Source organism: Hypomesus transpacificus, chromosome 14 (assembly GCF_021917145.1).
Source record: "Hypomesus transpacificus isolate Combined female chromosome 14, fHypTra1, whole genome shotgun sequence".
Lineage (NCBI taxonomy): Eukaryota > Metazoa > Chordata > Actinopteri > Osmeriformes > Osmeridae > Hypomesus > Hypomesus transpacificus.
This window is the reverse complement of record NC_061073.1, coordinates 11,279,870-11,302,909: the sequence shown is the minus strand read 5'-3', so window position 1 is coordinate 11,302,909 and position 23,040 is coordinate 11,279,870. Positions and strand designations below refer to the sequence as shown.

Sequence of the window (23,040 nt, the reverse complement as noted above, 5' to 3'; positions counted from 1 at the left end):
GCCCATCTGTTATATGGTTTTGACCTACTTTTCAATCCGGGCCTGACATCCCAGACACTAGACGAAGGGTAAAAGTAAGAAACAATGACATTGTACGTAAAGTAAGCTAAATATTCATCTTTTATTTTCAAAAACCATAGACATTACTCGACAAGTTTCAAAAAGGAATATCGACCACATTATTACACTGCTGAAGATAAACAGACATTAAGTACTTTATTACCAAATAGTGAGATTAAAAAAAAACATAATCCATAAAGAGATGGATTAAATTCATTCCCTGTTCAGGAATGAGACTACTGAGAAACCAAAAAAATGACAATTTGACCTTCACCAATTTTCTCCCTCTAATAGTATTTTTTTCACTACTGCTTTCATTAGATGTGGTTTGAAGTTACATAACCAAGGACCAAGGGTGCATTTGCAGTTAAACTTTTAAGATTTTAACTGGTCAGAAGCAAGTCAACAAGTCTTGATATTTTTCTAGAGGTGTATTGAAATACCCAACCCTCCATCTTAAAAACAAAAACATATCTCAAAACATTTGTTTCAGTGTTTTTCTATTTAAGGGTTTATTTGAATTGCACCCAATATCAATGAACCCTACAATCTTGTTGACAAACAACTAACTAACAAGTTATGACTATGATAGTATTTTTATGATAGGCTTGACAAAAAATGCAAAGATTTGTTTTAATGCTGCACCTGCCCCCAACCCATAAACCTCATATTTCTGAGTCATGAAAGCTTTGGCTTATCTCTAAAAAGATCCAGTACAAAGCTATATACATAATATCCAGTCTCTCTAACATTTAGTGCAATAAAGTATTCTGTGCTCTGTCTAAGTCTCTTCTCATTCTTAAACTACATTGCCCACAAGATATTTTGCAGTGTGAATATGTTCATCAGCTATCAGCTAATATGTTGACCAAAGTTCATGACAAGAAGAGATGGATTCATTTAATGATAAAGGATGTAAACATCTCCTCAAAGATAATAGTAAATTGACTGATTGTAGCCTTCAGAAATCTAAGTAAGCTTCCTTGATTATACTTTGCAAAACTTCTCCCTGGTTTCTGGTTATCCTTCAACAAATTGACAGTTAAGAGATTTCCGAATGCCCAACAACAACCTAGAACTCAGACAAAATCCTAAACTTAAAACCATAAAGGTCCACTTGCTTTATGCAATTCTCTATAAATACAAATCTGGAACAATAACAGAATTAGAATCCTTCCACACTTTAATCCTGCCTAAACATGAACACATTCATGGTCTTACCTTTGTTCATTAACACTAATGAGAAGTCTGTGCATCAGTGGCATAGATGTGAAGACTGAAAGCCAACACCACACCACTGAAAAACAGGAACATGACCACTTTCAATTGAATATGAAATGTAGCTTTGGAACTAGTTGAGAACAACAAATAAATTATATACAGAGTAGATAAGCCATCTTAGATATCTGTGGATGTTCTCTTGGTATCCCACTTATACCTTATTGACCCCATGACCACATCTTTAAAACACTTTTCTACACAAGTCTTTGTATCTTGCTTTAGTTTTTTTTAAAGTACTGTACCTGGACAAATAAATACCAAATAGAAACTGCAGGCAAAACATTGCAGTTTCAAAATAAACTATTAATTCTAAATACAGCCGTATCTAAAATACAATATTTACCATTTCACCCTCGTACTCTTATAGTACATTGTGTTGGGTAGGTCTTCAACCAACCTTTGAAAAAACAGCACAAACTTGTAAACAGGTGTGCCTCAAATTGATCAAATTATACAAATATAAATAGCCAATGCATTGTTTACTACCATTTAAGATGTGCAGAGAAGAGGCAATAAACCCAGACTCCATGTTAATTATATTCAAGCTTCTAAGCAAATATTTTTTCTTTTTAAGTTTCAGAATCTTTCAGTTTTTCATACAAACACCTAACAGCTAGACCACATTCAAGGGTCAAAAACCCAGATGCTCTCCAGAATGTTTGGTGTCTTCTATTTCAGTACATGCCAAACCTTCAGAGCCCTCTCCTTCGCCATCTTGGTTGTGTTTAGTGTTGGGTTTGGTAGGTCATTCTAATAAATGGGCTCCTCGAGGACCCAGGGGCAGCAGTGGCTGGCCTCCCTGCTCAGAGAGAGGTCTCCAGGCTGTGCAGCGGGCTCCCGGGGCACGGAGGCAGGCCAGCGGCATTCTGGGGCAGGGTGCCAGTCTTTGAGTCTTTGTGGAGCGGAAAGATCCGGTCCACTGCGTTATTGTTCTGGTTGGGCGAGGTCGGGATGGCGGAGAGCGGGGGAAGAGGCGCAGGGATGGCGGAGTTGCGTTTAGTGGGAGGTTCGTCCTCACCCTCGGTGTCATCGATGTGCGGGATCTGAGGCTCGGAGTCCTGTATCCGGAACTCCGGGTGGCTCATGAAGTTGTGGATGGAGCTGCGTGATTCGGGGGTCTCCAGGCCCTCGTAGGGGGACATGGTGTCACGGAAGGCGTTGACCACACGGATCTGGGGAGACACATAGCCGACGGCAATGCAGTCAAAAGAGTTAAGTTGGTTTGCTTGGAAAGGAACATTTTTTTATTTTCCAATTCCCATAAAGACCCATGATTTGCTGAGGCCTAACAAAAAAGTGATATTTTCGACAACTTTCTCAAGACTAACAACATATATATATATATTTTTTTTTAAAGCAATTTCAAGTCATCACATCCATCCATCCCTCAAACAGGATGAGCTGTATGTTCTGGGCACTGCTGGGACCGTACCTGGGTCTGGATCCGGTTGAGGCCGCGGCACCACAGCACCTGGCCCCTCCTCATCTCCATCTCGCCGTGGTCGATCTCATCCATGTCCTCCATCTCCTCCTGATCCTCCTCAGGGAACTCCTCCTGCTGCGTGCCGTGGCCGGCCGTCTTCAGGAACTTCAGGCGGCTGGTGGGGATGCTGGAGATCAGCTGCGACAGAAACGGACGAGCGGAGAGGCAGAGGGGTGTCACGGTCTCAATAGGGACGTCGAGTGTTGGGCATTCCAATAGAGTCCCTCACCACCTCTCTATTTTCCGGTTTTGACTAAGAAGTGACTAAAGCAAGATTAGTCATAATCTCGTTTTTTCAGTGGCACGTCTCATCCCTAAGAATACACCTTTCCAGTAAGAACTGTGAAAGCCTCTTCCCCTGTGAAAGGTTTAACGGTTAATTCATGACATTTTCAAAAGATAAGAGACCAGAATGAAGCTCACCTGGCCCCATAAAAGACAGCCAACACCCAGAAAAACACACCAGAGCCACTGGTCAATGGTCAGTCTCACACAGCTGAAGGGCTTTCCACCGAACTGCACAATAACAATCTGGAAAAGACATACAGGAAACCAAATTAAAATCCACATCAGGTTAGGTCCACATCATGCCGTTTCACTCTGTCTCACCTGAGATTTCTTGAAATACATTTCCGTCGGTGTCATTTGAACTCGAGTCAAATGTGTTCTCAAGATGTACTGTAACCACGCTTTCACAGACATTTTACAATATTCCTTTTTTTTATACACAAACGACAAAAACACAGGTTTCATTTCTCTTTTCAAACCTGAACGCAGCTCACCTGAATGATAAATGTTCCACACACGATGGAGCAGAAGATGGGGTTGTTGAAGATGCCGTCAAACACGTTCCTCTCGCCGTGGATCTTGCGGGCGTTGATTTCGTTGAACAGCTGCATCATCACAAAGACGTTGAAGACGATGGTGTAGTGTTCCGAGGGTGGAGCATGGAGAGGCGCGTTCCGGCCGCTGTCGATGTCGAAAATCCGCTCACCTGTGGACAGGAAGTGATGTCGTCAGTCAGCTGTGTGTCTCAGAGTCTTCATTTGAAATAAAACACAATATGGTGAAACTGTGGATTTCTATCCTGGGGAATGTGAAGGACGGTTGATCATCATTCTAGCATTATAAACCAGGCCGATCCCTTTCAATATTATTTGAAGTAATACATCAACGTCACCTTGTGCTGCCCTCGGGTCATTGTGACCCACCTTTTGCACCACAACAGTGGGTCACAATGACGCCAAGGCAGCACAAGGGCTAAGTTCCATAAAAGTATGAGCAAAACTATTTCAGTCTCCACCCTGCTGAGCTAAGGGTTCAGGTTTGCTTGCAGGCCTGACCTGCGAAGAGCAGGGTGAAGATGATGGTGAGCTGGTAGACAGCGTGGCCCAGGATGTTCTTCATCATGGTGCGGGATATGAGGGGCTTCTTGCGGCCGTAGGGCTTCCTCAGGAGCAGGGCCTCTGTGGGGGGCTCGGTGGCCAGGGCCAGGGAGGCCAAGGTGTCCATGATCAGATTCACCCACAGCATCTGCACGGCTTTCAGAGGAGAGTCCTGGAGAGAGAGAGGTGGACGGTGAGTTAGTGAGTGAGAGAGAGAGAGAGAGCTCTCATATATGTGATATCACATGTGTGTGTCCCCTGTGTATGCGTGTCACCTGTGTGTGCACGTGTCTTACTCGCTTATGAGTGTGTCACCTCTGTGTGTGTGTCTGTGTCATCTGTGTGTGTGTGTGTTACCTGTGTGATGCAGGCCCCAGTGAAGGCCACGATGACGGCCACCACGTTGACGGTGAGCTGGAACTGCAGGAACTTGGAGATGCTGTCGTACACGTTCCTCCCCCACATCACGGCCTTGACAATGCTGGAGAAGTTGTCGTCCGTCAGGATGATGTCTGAGGCCTCCTTGGCCACGTCTGTGCCAGCGATGCCCTGTAGCAACAGCGTGTCAGAATGGGTTTGTCAGAATGTGACAGCGCACGTCTGGTCAAATGAAATGACGAGGCGTTTTTTATGAAAAATTGATGCGGTTGTATTTGGGAGAGGTCGGGGATTGATAATTTGACAATGAATACATTTTTATTCAACCCGTTCTCCAGCTTGCCTTCCTTTATATAAAAACCGCATTTGAAAATGTCGAGGAAACACTCTCAATGGCTCTTTTTCTGCCATTCATGGTACTGTTATAGATTATTCTGTAATACTTCAAAATACCATACAATAGCGAGGCATTTCTGTCGGCGGGTTTCATTTCTGGGCTGTCACTAAGCATACAGGTATTGAACACAACATGGAGATACATCGGGTATCATACCATTGCAAATCCAACGTCAGCTTTCTTCAAGGCAGGCCCGTCATTAGTTCCATCTCCTGTCACAGCTACCACTTGTCTTTGTTCTAGAACAGTGCTGTCAATAATACCTGTCGACATAAACAAGTCATCAGTTTATGAACCTAAATGAACATTTCGTACTTTAAAATTTTGGGATTCTCCAAATGAGTATCATTCGGATACGGTAGAATCTGAAACGTACCTTTCACTAGAGTGTGCTTGTCAGTTGGGGAGGATCTCGCTAGAACACGCAGTTTGGGCCAAATCTTATCAATACGCTCTTGCTCAATCTGAAACAGAAAACATGTCTGGCCTCTAAATCGGATCTCTGATTTACATCTGAATCACTTAGCAGATGCTTTGATGCAAAGCAACAGACAAACAGTGCCGAATCGTAAGTACAGCTGAAAATCAACGACCAAGAGTGCACAGTTCTAACAGTATTTCAGTGCCCAGCGCCAAGGAACGTTCTGTAGCTTAACCAGACACTGTGTGACAACTACGGATGACTGAAGGGCAGAAGAGAGGGGTTCTACAAGGACGTCCTACCTCTCCCAGTTCATTGCGAATCCGTCGGTTGAACTCTTTGCCCTCGATACACAGGAAGTCCTCCCCAGGGTGAAGGATGCCGCATTTGGAGGCAATGGCGCGAGCTGTGTTGATGTTGTCCCCGGTAACCATGCGCACGGTGATGCCAGCGCGCTGGCACTTCTTAATGGCATCTGGGACCTGAGGTGAAACAAAACAGCTAAATGAGTCAAGGTCTAATCTAGAGTCCCTTCACTTCCTTTTGCATAAACAAATAACAGGACCAAGATTATAATTCAAATTCAAGTCAAATCTATTTGAAGAGAAACCAGTTCTTGATAGGACTGAATAGTGAACCTGGTCTCCTAGCTCCTGGTGAGCTAGCATATATAATCACCGCACACTGAAATGCCTGGGGAAGCATTTGTTCTCAAAGTCGAACGTGATACGCAAGAGTGTGCTAGCTCTTTGGGTGTTTAGGCTTTGCGTCTGTTTTCATCACTGTATCTTCCTGGCGGAAGAACCAAATCCGCCTCGTGGGTTTATCCAGTCAGCGCTCCATACCTCAAGCCGGACAGGGTCCTCGATGCCCACCACACAGAGGCAGGTGAGGCCGGTGAGGATGTCAGTCTCGTTGTCCCAGTCGGGCTCTCCGTCCGCCGGGGGGAAGTCTCTGTAGGCCAGGCAGATGGTCCGGAGGCCCTCGGAGGCCATGGGCTCGATCACCGTCTTCACCATGTCATCTCTGTCCCGGGGCTTGAACACCTTGGACTCCCCGCTGGCAACCATGATCCTGCAGCACCTGGGAAGGGCCACAACGAGCGGCGTTAGCTTGACGTGGTCCTGTGTGTAATGTGTTGCGTGGTGCGTTGGATAATGTATGATGTGTCATGTGTAGTGTGTTGTATTGTGGAATGTTTAGTGTTGTGTGATGGGGTAGGTGTAATGTTGTCGTATGACATGTTATGTTTTCCGCTCATGTGAATGTAGTGTGAATAGTATGGAGATTTGTTAGGTAATTAAAGAAGAGACATCAAAAAATACATTTCAAAAGGGTCCTTCAAATCGGTCTAAAGCTTTACATTTATAGCAAAATATAACCGTCAGTGGATCATGTCTACAATGTCAACAATAACCCAAGTCTAAAGGAAGTAAGGGAATGCTATCACCGTTAGTCAAGATATTTCAGTTCAGTTTGAACCTGACAGTATTGTATCAACAGCAGAGTTATAAACAGTCTCGACAGTGGAAGAGCAAGCGTACTTCTTGAGCAGGATCTCGGACGCTCCTTTGCTGAACATGCTGTAGCTGCCGTCTGCGTTCTTCAGCACGGTACTCATGGACTTCCTGACAGAGTTGAAGGTGTAGACTTTGTAGAGCTTCTCCTCAGGGATCTGGTTGCGGATGGTCTGGTAGTCTCGGCGCAGGTCCAGGGAGAAGCCCAGCAAGGCACATTCGGTCTTGTTGCCCACCTGGCGCGGTAGACCGCCCTCCTTCTCTGGAGGCTGAGGACGCAACGCTCGGTTAGAGATGGAAGGACAACTTTGGATGCTGAGACGTCACAAAAGGTTGTGTCACGGACAGATTGAGATGCCATCTTTACAGTCTAAACAGTCATCCCCAGTGCCTTACGCTACCCAGGCTAAAGCACAATTCTTCATAGTAGCTATTTGAGGTGTTGATCTGTTGTATTTATTGATATGGAGGTATTTGAACCTACCGACTCTTGATCTGCAGTCAATTGCTCTAACCACTGAGCTATACTTTACCCCACATTATGATATCTTAAACTGGGAGAAACACTGATATACTGTATTGCATGGACATGAATCATGATGACTAAATGGAAATAATAAACTAATTTATGTAACGGATTCCGTTTTTACCCCTGAGTCAGAGGGTTGTCAAAGCCAACTCACCATGATCTTGGTGGTGTACGCGCAGTTGATCCCTATCCCCATGATGAGCAGGTCCAGGATCTTGGTCGGTATGAGGTCTGGCTCCGGAACCTTCCGGTAGTGTCTGCCCCCGAGGAAGGCCTGGACCACCGTCATCCTGTTCATGGTCAAGGTGCCCGTCTTGTCTGAGCAGATGGCGGTGGCATTGCCCATGGTCTCACAGGCATCCAGGTGCCTCACTAGATTGTTGTCTTTCATCATTTTCTGAGGAATATATAACAATGTGGTCATGGACACACATTTACAGGTAACGCTTTCCATGCCAGGCAGAATCCCGTCATCCCTCTGGCCAACATCCGACTTACATCCCCCCAAAATAAAACACTGTTCCACTGTATTTGTTTGTCCATCCTCAACAGTACAGCATTATGACACTCAAAGAACACAAGCGACTAAAACAACATAAAGCTAGTGCGATTTTGACCAGAATGTACAGTTTTTGCAGACCTTGACGGAGTAGGCGAGCGAGATGGTGACGGCGAGGGGAAGCCCCTCAGGCACAGCGACCACCAGCACGGTGACGCCGATGATGAAGAACTTGACAAAGAACTGGATGTAGACGGGAGTGCACTCCTTGATCCACGGCAGGCCCTGGATCCAGAAGGTGTCCATCAGGAACAGAGAGATCAGGATGATGACCGTGAGCCCCGACATGAACAGGCCTGGAAGACACCGAATGAAGTCATCCCGAAATGAGCACAATATGAACATATATGAATATGTATACGTTTAGCAGACGTTTGAATCACAAGCGACATAGAAGGGGGATGTGAACCTGCAACCTCTTGATCTGCAGTCATATGGTCGGCTACTGAGCTATACATTTCTTCCCCCAATTTGATCGATATATCTTTTTTTTAAAGAGCTCACTTTTCTGAAGTGAAAGTTGATGTACTATGTAGCCACATGCCAGAAAGACATAAACAGATGTTGTGAATGCAGCTATTTAAACTCTTTAGGGGAAGCAGTAAAACAGTTGCCAGTGCCAGAAATATTCATCATGTCGGCATAGAAAGGCAGGGGAGAAAAAACAAATACATGGAAATTTGATTTGAATAGCTCACCGCCCCCCCCCCCCTCCCCCCCACTAGAACACTCCAGAAGCACCTTGTGTTTTGGTCATACCTGCTTTGCCGATCTGCACGGCAAGCTTGGTTAGTTTCCCCTGAAGGACCGACTTCTCCTTCTTTGGTGGGTTGACCTTCTTCTTCTCCCCTCCTTCTCCATCCTCGCTGTTGAGGGGCTGCATTTCCACGGCCGCACCATCCTGAGACTTGCCTGCCAGGAATGAGGAAACTCTGCATAAACCATAAGACTAACAACACTTCTAGCAGTTCAACTTCTGACGGTTTTGAAAGCATTCAAGACAAAACGTGTCGAGGCTTTTGAAAAAATTGATCTGATCCTTGATGATTTACTTTTGGGATACCGTTTCTTTTCCTCATACTTAATTAATACCGTTTCTGAACACCCGTACAAAGCCCAGATGATGAAACGCTTTACAACAAGGAGGGGGGGATCAAGAGGAGACCACCACACCTGCAGACAGAGACAGGGCAGCAACAGGTCGGGCGTATATCTAACTATGAACCACTAAATGGAAGTGAACCAGCACTGTGCTGTGAGATTGTAGGTCGAAGAACAGGAGGCTGTTGACACTGCATGGAAACTGATAGGGGGGGCTCTACTGTGGGATCCACCTCACACTGTGAGCGTTTGGCCCACGCCGATAATCCTAGTCTGGGATTTCTTGGCAGAGGTTCTCTACTACAAGCCAATCTAACCGCCATCATCCCAAAACATAACCCGCTCTTCTGTGTCTCAAACATGCACGCACAATCGATTCATATCGCACTCTCCGGAGGGGTTTGGGAGCGAGGGACTTTCGGCAGCGGGGTGTTTGTCGAGGCATGCATACGATGAGTGCGTGCGTGCATGCGTGTGGACTGTATGTGTGTAAGTGTGCTGATCCGAGTACAGTAAATTAGGTTGTTAAGGAAGAAAGGCAGGCAGGGGGAAAAAGCAGCTGCCAAGCTTAAGGCCTGTAATCTCCTTGGTCCTAATCACCATGAACGGAGTCAAGAGCACCTGCTGCCTGGGCCACAGGGACATACACATGACCATATGTACACACGGGCGCATGCTGAAGAAAGTCACCATATGGCAGCCCGGCCGCACTCACCTCCCATAGGCCGCCGCAGAGTTACTGCTGTTGGTAAACAACGGCACTTAACGCTCAACACAAAAGGAAATGGGTCCCTGCAAACATCCCCCAAAACGACAAACGAGCACAGGGCCTGTCGGTTGAAGAAGGGACGTCGCAAAGGACGAACTTCATGCAAATGGAGATTAGCGCTGAACGGCTGTTTATCACGTCGTAGCGTGGATATTAACGCATAGGAAGAGGAAATGCTTTCCTCTTTATGCATTTATTCAGCAGATGCTCTTATCCAAATTGCATGTGAACCTGCAAACTCTAGATTTGCAGTCAAATCCTCAACTGCTGAGCTATAAACCTCCTCTTTCTATCCCTTGTCACCATGACATTATAGAAGATACCTTTAAACCTACATGATTGATACATACATGCCAGACCAACAATGACCAAATAAGTCCTACTTTGCAGCCATCCAAGCAACTAAACCACCCAAACACACACAACTGACACTAAAATAAAATAAGTAAATAAATGGTCATATAGTTAGTATTAATTTGTTAGCATTTATTCTGGTGCACGCTGCACAGCAATGATTACTAAGTTACAGATCAAAGATTCTCTTAATAATGAAAAACACAATTCAAGTAGGTTACAGCCACTGACCTCAGGTTTATGAGTCATATAAATACACACACTGTCTTTGGAAGCATTCAATATAGGTCAGTGTCAATAATGAGATGTGTCTTACCTTTCTTCCCTTTGTCCTCTTTCTTATCTGTGGAGTTAAAAGAAACACTTGACTCAGTCTATTACACACGTATCTGTTTTACCTGGATGTAAATCTGTGAGGCTTAACTTGAGTGCAGCGAGGGAATAAAATGTGATTTGTTACAGTGAAGTTGTCTTCTCTTAAAATACATCAACACAAGGGGGGTGGACAATGATTAAATGTCAACCTTAACATCACCTTTCCCTTGATACACACACTTTGGGCCTTGTTGACCTGACTGCAGACGTATCATAATTACTTTACCGTAAAGTGGCCGTTGAATAACTCTGAACAAAGCATCCGAATTATAAATACAAAAACAACGTCTTATGTTTGGAGTTATGGTATGAAAAGCCTCAAAAGAAAGGAGATTCAAATGACCATCACAGCCCCAACTCAACCATTGCACTAACACAATGTTTTCTGATGTTTGAAGTGAAGTAAAGCAACATTGTTAAGGTGCTATAATAGGTGTAATATATATATATATATATATAGTCAAATACACCTTGTGTGAACTGAACTTGAGAGACTGAGTATGTCTATGCCTTGGTCCCCATCACTCCTGCACATTTACGCCTTTTATCTGGAGCACAGAGCCAGCCCCTCTGCTATAGCCTCATAGATGAGAACATGCTGCCCCCAGACATGTCATAATCATCTACGTTGAACAGATACTTGCAGAATATATCCATCCAAAAGATGAACCAAAAGCATGATGTTGATACTCAATAGTTCTCATGAATTATGTTTTTAAACTTGTTATGTTGCATAAAACGCTACATCTTACTGTTTTTCACAGAGGCCGAACCGCTTCAAGTAAAAGGATTGGATGGGATGTGTGTGTAATATGAAACAGCACTATGCATAGAATGTGATATGATTTAATATCAGTCAAGACGATTGTCACAGTGACAATACAGTAAGTCTTAATGGAAAAAAAATGCACAGTACATTTTTTTCTTAACACTACTCTCCACATACTTTTCTTGTCCTTTTTGCCTTTCTTTTCCTTCTCCTCCTTCTTTTTCTTCTCCTTTTCTTTCTTCTTTTCCTCCTTCTCCTTCTTTTTCCGTTCCTTCTCAGCCTTCTCCTCTTCGTCATCCTCGTCATCGTCTCCACTGGCTCCGAGCAGGGTGAAAATGATGCCCGTCTGGGAGTTCACACCCACCGCTGTGACCAGCATTTTTCCAGAACCTTCCATGACATGAGTGCCTGAGAAAATGTAACACAGAAAGGGTGGGGGGGTGTGAGAGAGGGGGGTGGATGAGAGGGGGATAGAGTGAATAGGTGAGTAAAGGAGTGAGTGAGTGAGTAATTGGGCAGGGGAGCGAGTGAGAAACCAGTAGTGCACTTATTTAACCATCGAACTCAGTTAAATGGTTGGTCAGAAGAAAGAAGAGAGTGGAGACAGGGCCTTACGGTGCCTTCCCCAGCGACTATCTACAGGCGAGAAAAACAGCTGCCTGGCTCCATTTTCATCTCTGTCTGAGAGACCAGAGGGAGTCCGAATGTACAGTGGTAAACAATGGGATCACAGCAGGGATAATGATCTAAAAGGAGGATACAATTATCTAAGCACAGGTTCCATACGATTGGATCTGGGCAGACTAATCGGACTTATCACACGAGAAACGTTTGCTGAAATCCTAACAGCGAAACAGTAAAGGTGACATGTCTTCAAATGCACTTTAAAATGGTGTCATGCTGGTTTGCCTGAGTGTGCTGGCATTGCTGAAAATGCTGGAACCTTCATACCCATTAAATGTGTTGCTCACCAACCAAAATAGAACATGGGGCTTAAGTATGAGGTTTCAATGAAACCTTGACAAAAGGATGACACATAAAATGATGAGAGGGGTGGGAGATTGGGAGTGGGTGCTTCTCAATACCTGACAGCAGCATTGGGTCTTTGTCCAAGGTCTTTTTGACATGATCCGACTCGCCTGTGAGAGAACTCTCATCAATCTTTAAGTCGTTGCCCTGGATGAGAACACCATCCGCTGGAAGGAGATCACCTGGAAGCACACGCATTCACGATGAACAAAGACATGGACGTTAATAACAATATTTCAGATGATTCCAGTACATTGCAGACAATACAACTAAGATACACGTGCGTTTTACTGTTTACTGACAACTAAATGTCACAACAGGTAAATCATTTTCTATGCAACCCCATGTATATTTACTGTTAGGTGCGAGAGGGTGTGTGGGCCTCCGTCCCTCTACTTCTACATGAATAGTGTTTGGTTTACCTACAAACACAGTTCTGGGCCTAAGTTACCATATTTGATTTGGGCCACGTCTCCAACCACAATGTCGGACACGGGGATCTGGATGACCTGTCCGCCGCGCACCACGGTGAACCTCTGCTCCTGCTCTATCCGGCTCTGCAGCCCTCTGAACTGCTTCTCCTTGGACCAATCGTTGAAGGCCGTCACCAGCACCACGCACACCACCGACAGGAGGATGGCAGCACCTTCAATCCAGCCCGTGTCCGCCTCGCCCTCGTCCTCAGCTCCTCCCGCCGCATTGCCGCAATCTGGAGCGGACAGACGACAACGATGAGCGCGGCTGTTTCTTTTTTTCTAAAAAAACTTGTTTGTGTTTTGTTATTTCCCTTGTTTTGACTTGAACAGGGTTTGTTAGATTAGGCTTGACATGTGGCTGGGGTGGCTGTCTTTGGTGTTTGAGAACACGGGATATTCAGAAATGGCATAACTGGTGATGAGTGTTGGGGGGTTCATTTGTTTTATAAGGACCATGGTGGTGCAGGTTAAATGTTAGTTTTTTTACTGCTAAAAGTGAGAAGACGCTTGTTTTCTGACGTTGACACCCGCCTCTTTACGTGGCCTTGAAGTTCACTTGTTACCCACAAGAACCACCGGACAATGCTTTTTGAAACTGGACTGTAAATTCATCCAAGTGAATCAGAGAATGAAAGAAGACCTCCAACCATAGGTCACTGTAACTATGTATATTCGCAACAAGAAGTGAAATTAAACTGGTGATTTTATTTTAAACCATGTTTATGTCAATAAGGTCACGGTCCTTTCAGATTACACAATCATAAACATGGATAAAACTGTAGAAATACAGCCAGATTAAATTACACACGTTTGCTTCGGTCTGCACTGAGTTCTTACAACCACATGTCACACAGATTTCCATGTATCAGTCCAATCTGTAATGGCCAGTGACTATGCAGCCCACCATGGAAAACCAGAGCTCGCTATCTACTTGACTCATTGCAGGAAATATTGAAATACATTTATCAAATGATGAATATGTTTAACAGAATGGTGGAATGTGAAATCAAATAGAATTTGAAAATGCATTCACGTGTGCATATGTAGCCTACAGGGTGGCGTAACAGAAAGCAAACACACAAGCAGATACTTACTTTCTCTTTCGGCATCTGGAGGTCTGTAAAAAGAAAGGCCTAATGATACAATGGCTGCCACCTCTAGGATGATTAGTGTCACATCTTGCAATGCTTCCCACACTAATTGGAGAAAGGTTTTTGGCTTTTTGGGAGGTATAAGGTTTTGTCCAAATTCTTCTTTTCTTCTCTCAATGTCCTCAGCGTGTCCTCCTAAGCCTGGAGGGAGACAGGAAACACAAATCAACATCTGTTGACGGCTTTTGTATTTTTTGTATTTTGTGAGACAATTGTATATTTTATTGTCTTATACAGTTTCAGTGTTCTAAAAGCATTGCTCTACAGCTGTTTTGTTTACAATTGTCATTGCGTGTCTCCTTTACAGCCTTCTCTGATTAATGGAGAAAATAGCTTATAAAATTTACAGTTTTTACTAAAGCAAAAACACATGTTTACTCAATGGCCAAAGAGGGTGAATACTGTAGCAATGATGAAGTGCAGGAACCTGCTGTGAGGGAAGAGGAGCATTACTACAGTCAGAGAGCCGCCCTGATGTCCGCAGGCTTCACATTAGAAAGGATCAGAAAAACAAACACAGCTAATCACCCCTGACAGCTCCTGTTGCTGCTGATCAGCGGGTGTGCTCATGCTGTCTCAACTCATCTGAAAACTGACAGGAAGAATGGGCCTCTGCTATACAGCGCTGAGAAAATATCAGTCAATAAAGTGCTGCATACCAAATTCTTTTTTGTGTGTTTTACAAGGGTTAAAATAGCACATTGTCCAACCTTAAATGCACAAAATCCCTAGGCAGTTTTTGTACTTTTGGCAAAGGGTAATCCAAATATCAACAGACCATAGAAAGTGCATGAATGATTCATTTAAGGATTTCTAAGCAACATCCTTAGAAAAATCCCCCCCCAAAAAATGATGTCATGCAAGTTTGCAGCTTAACATTACAGACAGAATTCATTACAGATTTTCTTTCCTGAATTCACAAGAGTGCTGAAGTCAATAGTTCAATACCATAGTCTGAAACTACACATAGCTTTGTCTTGGCAACAGGAAGATGACACAGAGGCTGTCACTGAATGCGTGCTGACATAAAACAGCCAGTCCACTTGCTGCTGTTGGTGTAAACATGATGTGTATGACTATGATGTGCACAGTAGAAAACAGCAGGGAGACAAAAAAAGAATTACAAATGACATGTCATTCAAAAGCACAGAGCCTCGACTGCTGACAAATGACCCGCATGCAGACTGAAGTCCACCATGGATGTTCCTCTATAGTGCCCAATAAAATGATCTATAGCTTTGTTTGACTGCAAAGCACTATCATTCACAGCAAGCAGTGGGCGTGCACACACTACAATATGTTACCTCTGTGCACCTTTGCAAGATCAGATCACTCAGATCAAAATTTTCAATATACAAGTGTAGATAGATATTAGTGTGTCTCTTTGCTCAGTACCATCTACTTCAATATAGCTACAGACCTACCACTGTCAAAAGAAGTAATTGAAGCCCTACTGCAAAGTCTCAGTGGTGAAATGGAGAATGCAGTAAACAGTGAGCAATTCAGCAGATGGTCAACAACATTTGGAATACTTTTACAAAGCACCAATAATTTCGGTCACAAATATTGAGACAAATTCAACTATGAAGGTAGAAAACCATGAACTAGGACTCTGAGTCATAGGCCCGGTTTCATAGCCATGGATTAATCGAGACTAAAAGCATTTTCAATGGAGATCTTCATTAAATTTTTCTCTTACTTTAGGACTAGGCTTAATCCATGTCTGGGAAACTGGGCCATAGTGTTATTGCGGACTCCCATGACAGCAGCACAAATTAAGAAACCTCAGTATACAATGGAGGGAGAGGTCTGCTTTTTATTTTATCTCATGAAATAAGATGCAGTTTGAGTGACTCATTGCTCACTCTCTGTGACAAATAGTAGGTTCAGGTTCCTCTGACCTGTTGAGTTGGGTTAGCATGCTTATTCCTTCTAAGTCCCGCTTAACCATGTCGTTCCATCCAGCACTTTAAACTCCTATTCAAACTGTAGAAGCCACACCAGCGTTTTGGCTTTGACCTATCGTCTAAACAAGACTAGTGGGCTTCTCATTTGTTGGGTCAATGCGCTTTGAGCATAAAAAAAGCACGCACACATAATCAAAGATGTATTCAAAGGCGGATGATGGGGGGGGGGGATGTTACACAAGCGTGACAGATTAGTCCTGAACCGAGCAATCAACTGCCATGCTTGGCGGTTTAAGGTGAGTGGGATTACCTAAGGTAAATCAATCTGCCCCCACCTGTCGACACTGAGTTATATTCAAGCTGTGCTGGTTTTCTTTATTTGTCGGTCTAATGGATTTTCCTATGTAGTCAAGCTGCTAGTGACATTTTAATGCTCTTTGTCAGTAATGTCTCTGTGGGTGAGTCATAAATGTTTGTTGTGGTGGTAGTGGTGTGGTGGGGTGGGACAGGAAGTGGTGCGGGTGAAATGCTAAAGGTGTTTATTGAGTGTGCATGAGGGGCATGGTGAATGAATGAATAAATAATGGAAGGCAAATGTCAAAGGACGGAATGGGATACAGAGTGGAAAAGAGCTGTCCTTACTGAAACATTCCTGACTCTGAAAAGCCTAGCTAATAGAGATATGCACTTGAACTTAATATTCAACTCAAACCTAAAAGAGGGTGGCCATTAAAATATGTGATTTTATACACAAGGACAGTGTATCTCCCGTAACATAACATTTCAAGGTTGTGAGTTTTCTCAACTTGTTCAACAGGTTTTAAAGGGGATATTTGACTTATCCTACAAAATGTCCAGGGCTGTACAGTATATGTACAAATGCATTGCACATGTGGTTTTGGGAACTCAGTCACAGCCAGATGTTGTGGAAAGAGTGGAGACAAATGGGTTGGCAGAGGGACAAAATATTGAGAGCATGTAATGCAGCCTTGTAAATTCCTGCTTCATTGCATGAGGCACCCACTGCAACCCTGTAAGATCTACATATGTACCGCCTACACAGTATGTTTGACAGTTTAGGTTGATCATACGGTGCTAATCTGTGAGCATCTGTGCAGCCCTTTGTAGCATTGCTTTTAAAAAGGCTATATTTATTATTTAAATAAAGTTTGATTTGAATTGGATTTAGATAGATGTTAGGGCTACATTTTCATGACTTTGCTCCCCTAAAATAGCTCACAGGCACACATTTGAGACAGGCAAAACACTGGGTATCAAACATGCCAGAGGGTACAGGAATAAGGGAGGGGGACTTACTGTGGAATTACTGATTACTCTCTGGTTGATGAACTAATAGGAAGTATGAAGTAAGAAGAACAGTATCTTAGTCAGAGACCTCGCAAAAGCACTACTGAATTCAATTTCAATAATTTGTGAATATCTCCCCCTTATTGATTGAATACATTTCTTATCTTAATACTTCAGTAAAACGGGTAGAATAATGTGTGTCTCTCCTGGTATGGGTGTGTTGAACAGCCAGAGTCTGGTAAGAGACACGACTTACTGGAGGGAGCATGGATGGTTTTTGGTTATTATTTATTTCTCTTTGTGTGGTTCACTATTAAGATATAGTCAGCTGGTTGGATATAGATAGTTCTACATTTATGTAACTCTATGGCCCAGTTTCCCAAACATAGACATGGATTGACTAAAAACTGTGCCCAAAAATTTTTTGCTTTAACAGCGTTGAAAATAGGAACGATGTTAAAGCTGTTTTTAGATGTTTTTAGAAAGCGTTTTTTAAATGTACACAAAATATTAGAGAGGTTAGATTTATTAAAAGAAGTGAGAATAAAAGTTATGTTTCATTTTTTAGATTTTCTGGGAAACAAATTATTCAGCAACTGAGTGAAACAACCATATAGCACTGACATCCATCAAGACTGTTTAAGCATCAACTGTGGTTGGGTTCACATGATCTTGTTTTACTGTAAATTAATCAAGTTTGTTACCTTGGTCTGATTCACTTTTCCGACTCATGGTATAAACGAGAGAGACAGACAGACAGAGAGAGAGAGAGAGAGAGAGAGAGAGGGGGGGGGGGGAGAGAGGGAGAAAGAGAGAGAGAGAGAAAGAGAGAGAGGGGGGGGGGGAGAGGGAGAAAGAGAGAGAGAGAGAGAGAGAGAGAGAGAGAGAGAGAGAGAGAGTGTGAGGGAGGAAACAAAGAGAAGAGAGAGGAGAGAGTACGAGAAAGAGGGCGAGAGCAATGGAAATGTGCTGTTTAATCTGGGATCACATTCACAATCCTTTCCCTTCCCCCAACAGTTCAAAAAAGGTCACTGAAGTAATTACACAGAATGACAACTGGGCTGCACCTGTACCCCAACCAGGCATGTCTACCAGTGTTGTCACTTCTGAAAATATACGGAAATATTCTATTACCACAATGATTACATGGCAAAGAGAGTGGCAGTAATTCCCAACCCATCAGAAGACTATATTTAAAACGTATACAATCTGTAAGGATCTTGTGTTGAATTATATCCAGGTCATTCACCAATTACATGACACCTGGAGTGAATCATCAATGTTCCACATTTTTACCATCACTGACACAGTCTGTCTTCTAAAAATATATTTCACATATAAAACCACATCAATCTTCTCACTATAAAATTGAGCAATACCACTCAACAGGGAGATGTGAAGCTGTATAAAATGTGTCATTTCTTCATAACTAATGGTTCAGTCTAATGTCATATTTATGCTCTTTTCCACTTAGAGTAAAATTCCTTGTTGATAGGACTTCAATTTAAGAAGCAGCTATCCTGAAAGCTTATGTAAGCATGGCTGCTTTAAATCCTGATGTTATATCCCTTGAATGTTTGTACAGCCTCACCACATTGATGGAGTAAATTGGAAAACACATCATTTCAAGTGTATCACCTTTGCATGAAAAGCATCAATAACCTATTGTACATTTTTTATTGAGACTTCTGCTGGATTTCCATCCTTCCTTGCTTTGAGGCTGAAGTCCTCTCTCTGTCACAGAACCCCACACATCCAAAATACATTAATAACCTCTGACATGTGTCACCGTAGGCGGTTCTGTTGTGTGAAAAGCAACAGTTTCCCCCCAGTGTATAAGAGGTGACAGACAGCCCCCACAGTGTGGAACACTTGGGGCCTGAACACTCAATCCGTTCCAATCGTTCGGAGACTCTGCTCAATCACAGAGTACTCAAGAAGATGCCCATCTTTTGAAAACTTTATCAAAGGAGCTATTATCCGGACGTCATCAACATAATAGCAGGGTTGTTATAAATCATGAATGCTAGAACGTGGCATGAATCTGGATGTTCCATCTTTGTCTTGACAACCAACCTACAGCAGTTGCTTTCAACATCCGTCACATAATAAAGATATGAAGTAAATGACCCAGTAAGACATTTCAGTAAATGTGGTGTAATAATTGTGGTTATTAGTGATCAATTGAATGGATGAAATAGATCTCCAAGGACTAGTTTAACGAGTCAAATAACCAGAAGATTGAATTGAATGGATGTAAGTGAAAAGACCTATCATATTTACCATCCACGGGTGATGTTCGTAGCCTGGAACATAGTCCTTGGACATCTCCATAGCATTCCTGGATTCTAGTTATTCCCTCTGCTCCTCGGACCTCCATGAGGGAGCGCAAATCTTTGAGCGAGACGCTAAAATCTCCATCGTGATTGGCCTCGGCATGCCGGCCTCGCTTCGAACCACGAAATGAGTTGTTGGCCATGTTTCCTCTGGGGCACACCACACAAGAGGGGGTGGCGGTGGTGAAAGAGGCTTTTGGAAAAAAGGCGAGTTAAGTCCTCAGTGGTAAAAATACAGTATTTCCCATAAACTGGTTTAATTCCTCAGGGATAGACTTCACACTGGGAGCGTGACTTAGACACGTAAAACGCCATCTTCAATTGATCCCTATATGCCCACTCTCGCATTTTGGCTGCTGATTCTGGCAGATGTCCTCTGCAGTTATAAAGGCTATATCTGGAAAAGGAAAAAAAAAATGTTAGTCAACTGCACTACTAGACATGAATAACCACATTAATATCGGTTATAATTTCGTTTGTAACAGTTCAAATTGGGATTTACATGAACACGAATTAGTCCCAAACTCTGTAGGAAGGGGAATGAAGATGTCTTCCAAGAAATCTGGAACCACTTTCTTACTCACAAATATGGTCATTTGTGACCGTGAACATACTCGATTCAACCTTTGCATTTTATTTTGTCATAATGACTCCAAATTCAGTCAAACCAAACCATTGCCCCACAGCAACATCACACACATAAACAGATTCAATATTTACCTCCTAAATAAAGTAGGAATTAGCCTGTAGACAAAGCTCAAGTGTCAACTCAGTTAATATATCAATCATAAGTAAGTCAATTTTGGGGGGTGATTTGTTTGTTTTGAGGCTTGCCCATTTAACACTTGTCCTCACTGACCAGTAAACTGAGTGACAACCTGCTTGTACAGGAAGTCAAGGTGAGGGAATTCTGACATGTCTGGTTAAGAAAAAATTAGCAGTTGCATAAAATTGGCATGGCCCTGGAGAGATAAATTCATGGCAAGGAAAATGCTTTGCTTTTTATAGGTTATCAATTTAAATAATAATTTAAATAAAATGTACAGACAGTTTAATTACTCAAACCATCACTGTAAGGTCTGAGGATGAGTGCAGATTTATAAACAGGTCTAAAAATAGCATGCAGGCTTCATTTGTTTTCTTAAAAGCAGAATTTAATAAACACGTGGCTGCGACGATCCAAAACCACATGTGCATTTAACAACGGCATCCGTGAGTTCTTCAATCTTAAACATTGATTAAAGAGTCAAAAAGTCACAATGAGTCTATTCAATCCAAAGAGAATTTGATGGAGGTACTGGGGCTGTCTTAAAACCCGGATTTAAAAGAGACCCGCAAAACTAGGAAGGCAGAATCATTCCTACTGCTTCTGCTTCGTAGCGTGCTTTCATACACATTTTCCTAGTCTGTGGATGAGAATTATAATCTCATGGATTGACAACGCACAAACGCATAGTTTGTACAGTTTAATTTACAATTGTATCGTACACGTAGAACCAGTTTCAGCAGTCCACAACGTTCAAGATCCATCACGTTAAACATTTAGGGTGATATGTTCGTAACACAATTATTCTAGCACTGACTGACTGTGAACAGAGGTTGTACTTACAAGAAATACCCCCATCCCCCTTCCCAACGCAACAGGAGGTATATGCCGGTACAACTGTCAGCCCGGTTAGGACAGGCAGCGTCTTCTCAAAAGAAACATCGCACCTACAGAGTTTCTATTCGATTTTCAGGAGGGTGTCCAGATAGTTAACCTTTCCGGGTCTAAAACCAAAATTGCGGTACTTCCCTTGAAATTATGGTTTGACCTTCATCGCACACACACTCACCCGACGCAGGCTTCATTAGAGGAAAAAGGCTGGCTAAATGATTATCTCAGGAAAGCCTCTTGCTTAATCTAATTAGGCAATCTGTGGCATCGGTGCGTTGCACATCCACCGCTTGCTTCTCCTGAGAGACGCTCACTGCCGGGGAGGAAGCAGGCGCAGTCAAGAGAACTGAGGGAAAACTCTGTCGCCGTTCACTCGGCTGTGCTCTGCCGGCGGAGCGTTTGCATCTGAAAAATTTCAGCTTGGAGCGCAGTTGTCCTACTGCATAAGGAGGATTCCATTTGATGAATTTCTTAGAATTACTATCAGGGAACGTACCATGTTATGAGGCAACTGGGGGGTGATAAAACACGACGTTTAATACCCGTGACGTCAGATACAGGCACTGGACTGTACTTTCTTTTTACATAATAACTCTTTGATAAATGTATTGGATATTCCACTGTTTCACCTGTAGGTTATTATGAAGCTAGGTACAAATGTGTGGTTTTAGATATGACATATGTGTGGTCTTAGAAATGAAATACTATCTTAATTTCCCCTTCTTTGTTAAAACCTCTGCCAGTAGATCAAACTGTCAATTTGAGGTAGGGAACAGTGACTAGCCTAAATATCACAGACCACCAGATGGGAAGCTTTTTAAACACCTTAGTTTGGCACTGGATTCCTTCACAGCTGGGCTGTACAGGAAGACAATCATGTATCTGCTGACAAACAAAGCAACCTATTGGTCAGGATATTTCAAGGGCTGTTTACCCTAAGCATCATTTCAACAGGACACTTTGTTCCCAAAACAACATAGTCCTATCTAGTGTAATTTCTGTAAGAAACCCCGTCAGTTTAGCAGTATTAGCAGATCCAAAGAGAGCCCCCGAGAGATCTCACTGTAGTGAGAAGATCTAACACGTCAAATGATTTTAAACAAAGAAATCTGCTCAATAAGAATAGATTAGGCAATCGATGAAATCATCTCATACTGCAACTTTTTGTGACAATTACAACCCATGTTCAATTAAAATGTACGTAAAAAGAATGGCAAAAAGCATTTGCCTAGTTTGCAAAGTTTATTAAGATTGTATTGATATCAATGATTCGGGATGCTTAAATTGGATCTTTTGGGAATGCACTCTTCAAAAAAGGCTGCTAAAGTGACAAACCCTGATCATTACACATTATTGTTGGTCACAGTTACAATCAGATAACTGCTTCACTTCCTGTGACCCTGTGTGCCATCCGTTATTTAGAGTTAGAGTGTTATTAATCATCTCTGTTCAACAACAATGGCAGTACATAAAGGTGTACAATAGTTCCCTAATGAAGGACAGATTAAATTATTTTGTGACACTGTAGTCAATTCTTTCCTGAAATGCTAGCTTGCTAATATATGCAAATGCTGCCTGCAAGGCAAAACTATTACAGTAAGATAAGATAACAACCCAGTAACACTTGATTTTTGCCTCAAAAGGTCTCTAATAGAACACTGTTCAGAGGAACTGTGCGAGATTCCATGATGCAGGTGACTGTTCTGTTCCCTTACTCACCCAACTCTCCAAACTGAACACTCTGTCAGTGCCCTCTAAATTTGTGTTTCTATGGAAACCACAGAAAGTTCTAGTAAAG

At 42.9% G+C, this 23,040-nt stretch overlaps 1 protein-coding gene across 1 annotated transcript; it reads right to left on the bottom strand.

Moving 5' to 3' along the window:
* Positions 1 to 102: 102 nt before the first annotated feature.
* Positions 103 to 21,676, bottom strand: atp2b1b (ATPase plasma membrane Ca2+ transporting 1b). The gene is made up of 20 exons (XM_047034474.1): positions 21,421 to 21,676; positions 19,533 to 19,982; positions 13,978 to 14,175; positions 12,859 to 13,116; positions 12,464 to 12,589; positions 11,556 to 11,786; positions 8,770 to 8,922; positions 8,092 to 8,306; positions 7,606 to 7,848; positions 6,950 to 7,191; positions 6,251 to 6,488; positions 5,708 to 5,887; positions 5,361 to 5,448; positions 5,141 to 5,247; positions 4,567 to 4,758; positions 4,168 to 4,381; positions 3,607 to 3,818; positions 3,248 to 3,355; positions 2,774 to 2,962; positions 103 to 2,513 (listed from the first exon to the last, which is right to left on the bottom strand). Exons 2-20 carry the CDS (start codon positions 19,726 to 19,728, stop codon positions 2,145 to 2,147), a joined length of 3,759 nt encoding a protein of 1,252 aa, XP_046890430.1. The 5' UTR covers positions 19,729 to 19,982; positions 21,421 to 21,676; the 3' UTR covers positions 103 to 2,144.
* Positions 21,677 to 23,040: the final 1,364 nt, after the last annotated feature.

Excerpts from the sequence above, each read along its gene's own strand:
- atp2b1b (XM_047034474.1), bottom strand. The coding sequence starts at position 19,728 with ATGGCCAACAACTCATTTCGTGGTTCGAAGCGAGGCCGGCATGCCGAG. Across the intron at positions 5,449-5,707 it reads TTCGCAATGAACTGGGAGAG|ATTGAGCAAGAGCGTATTGA; the intron begins GTAGGACGTCCT and ends TTTCTGTTTCAG. Across the intron at positions 4,759-5,140 it reads CTGACGTTGGATTTGCAATG|GGCATCGCTGGCACAGACGT; the intron begins GTATGATACCCG and ends CTGTTGCTACAG.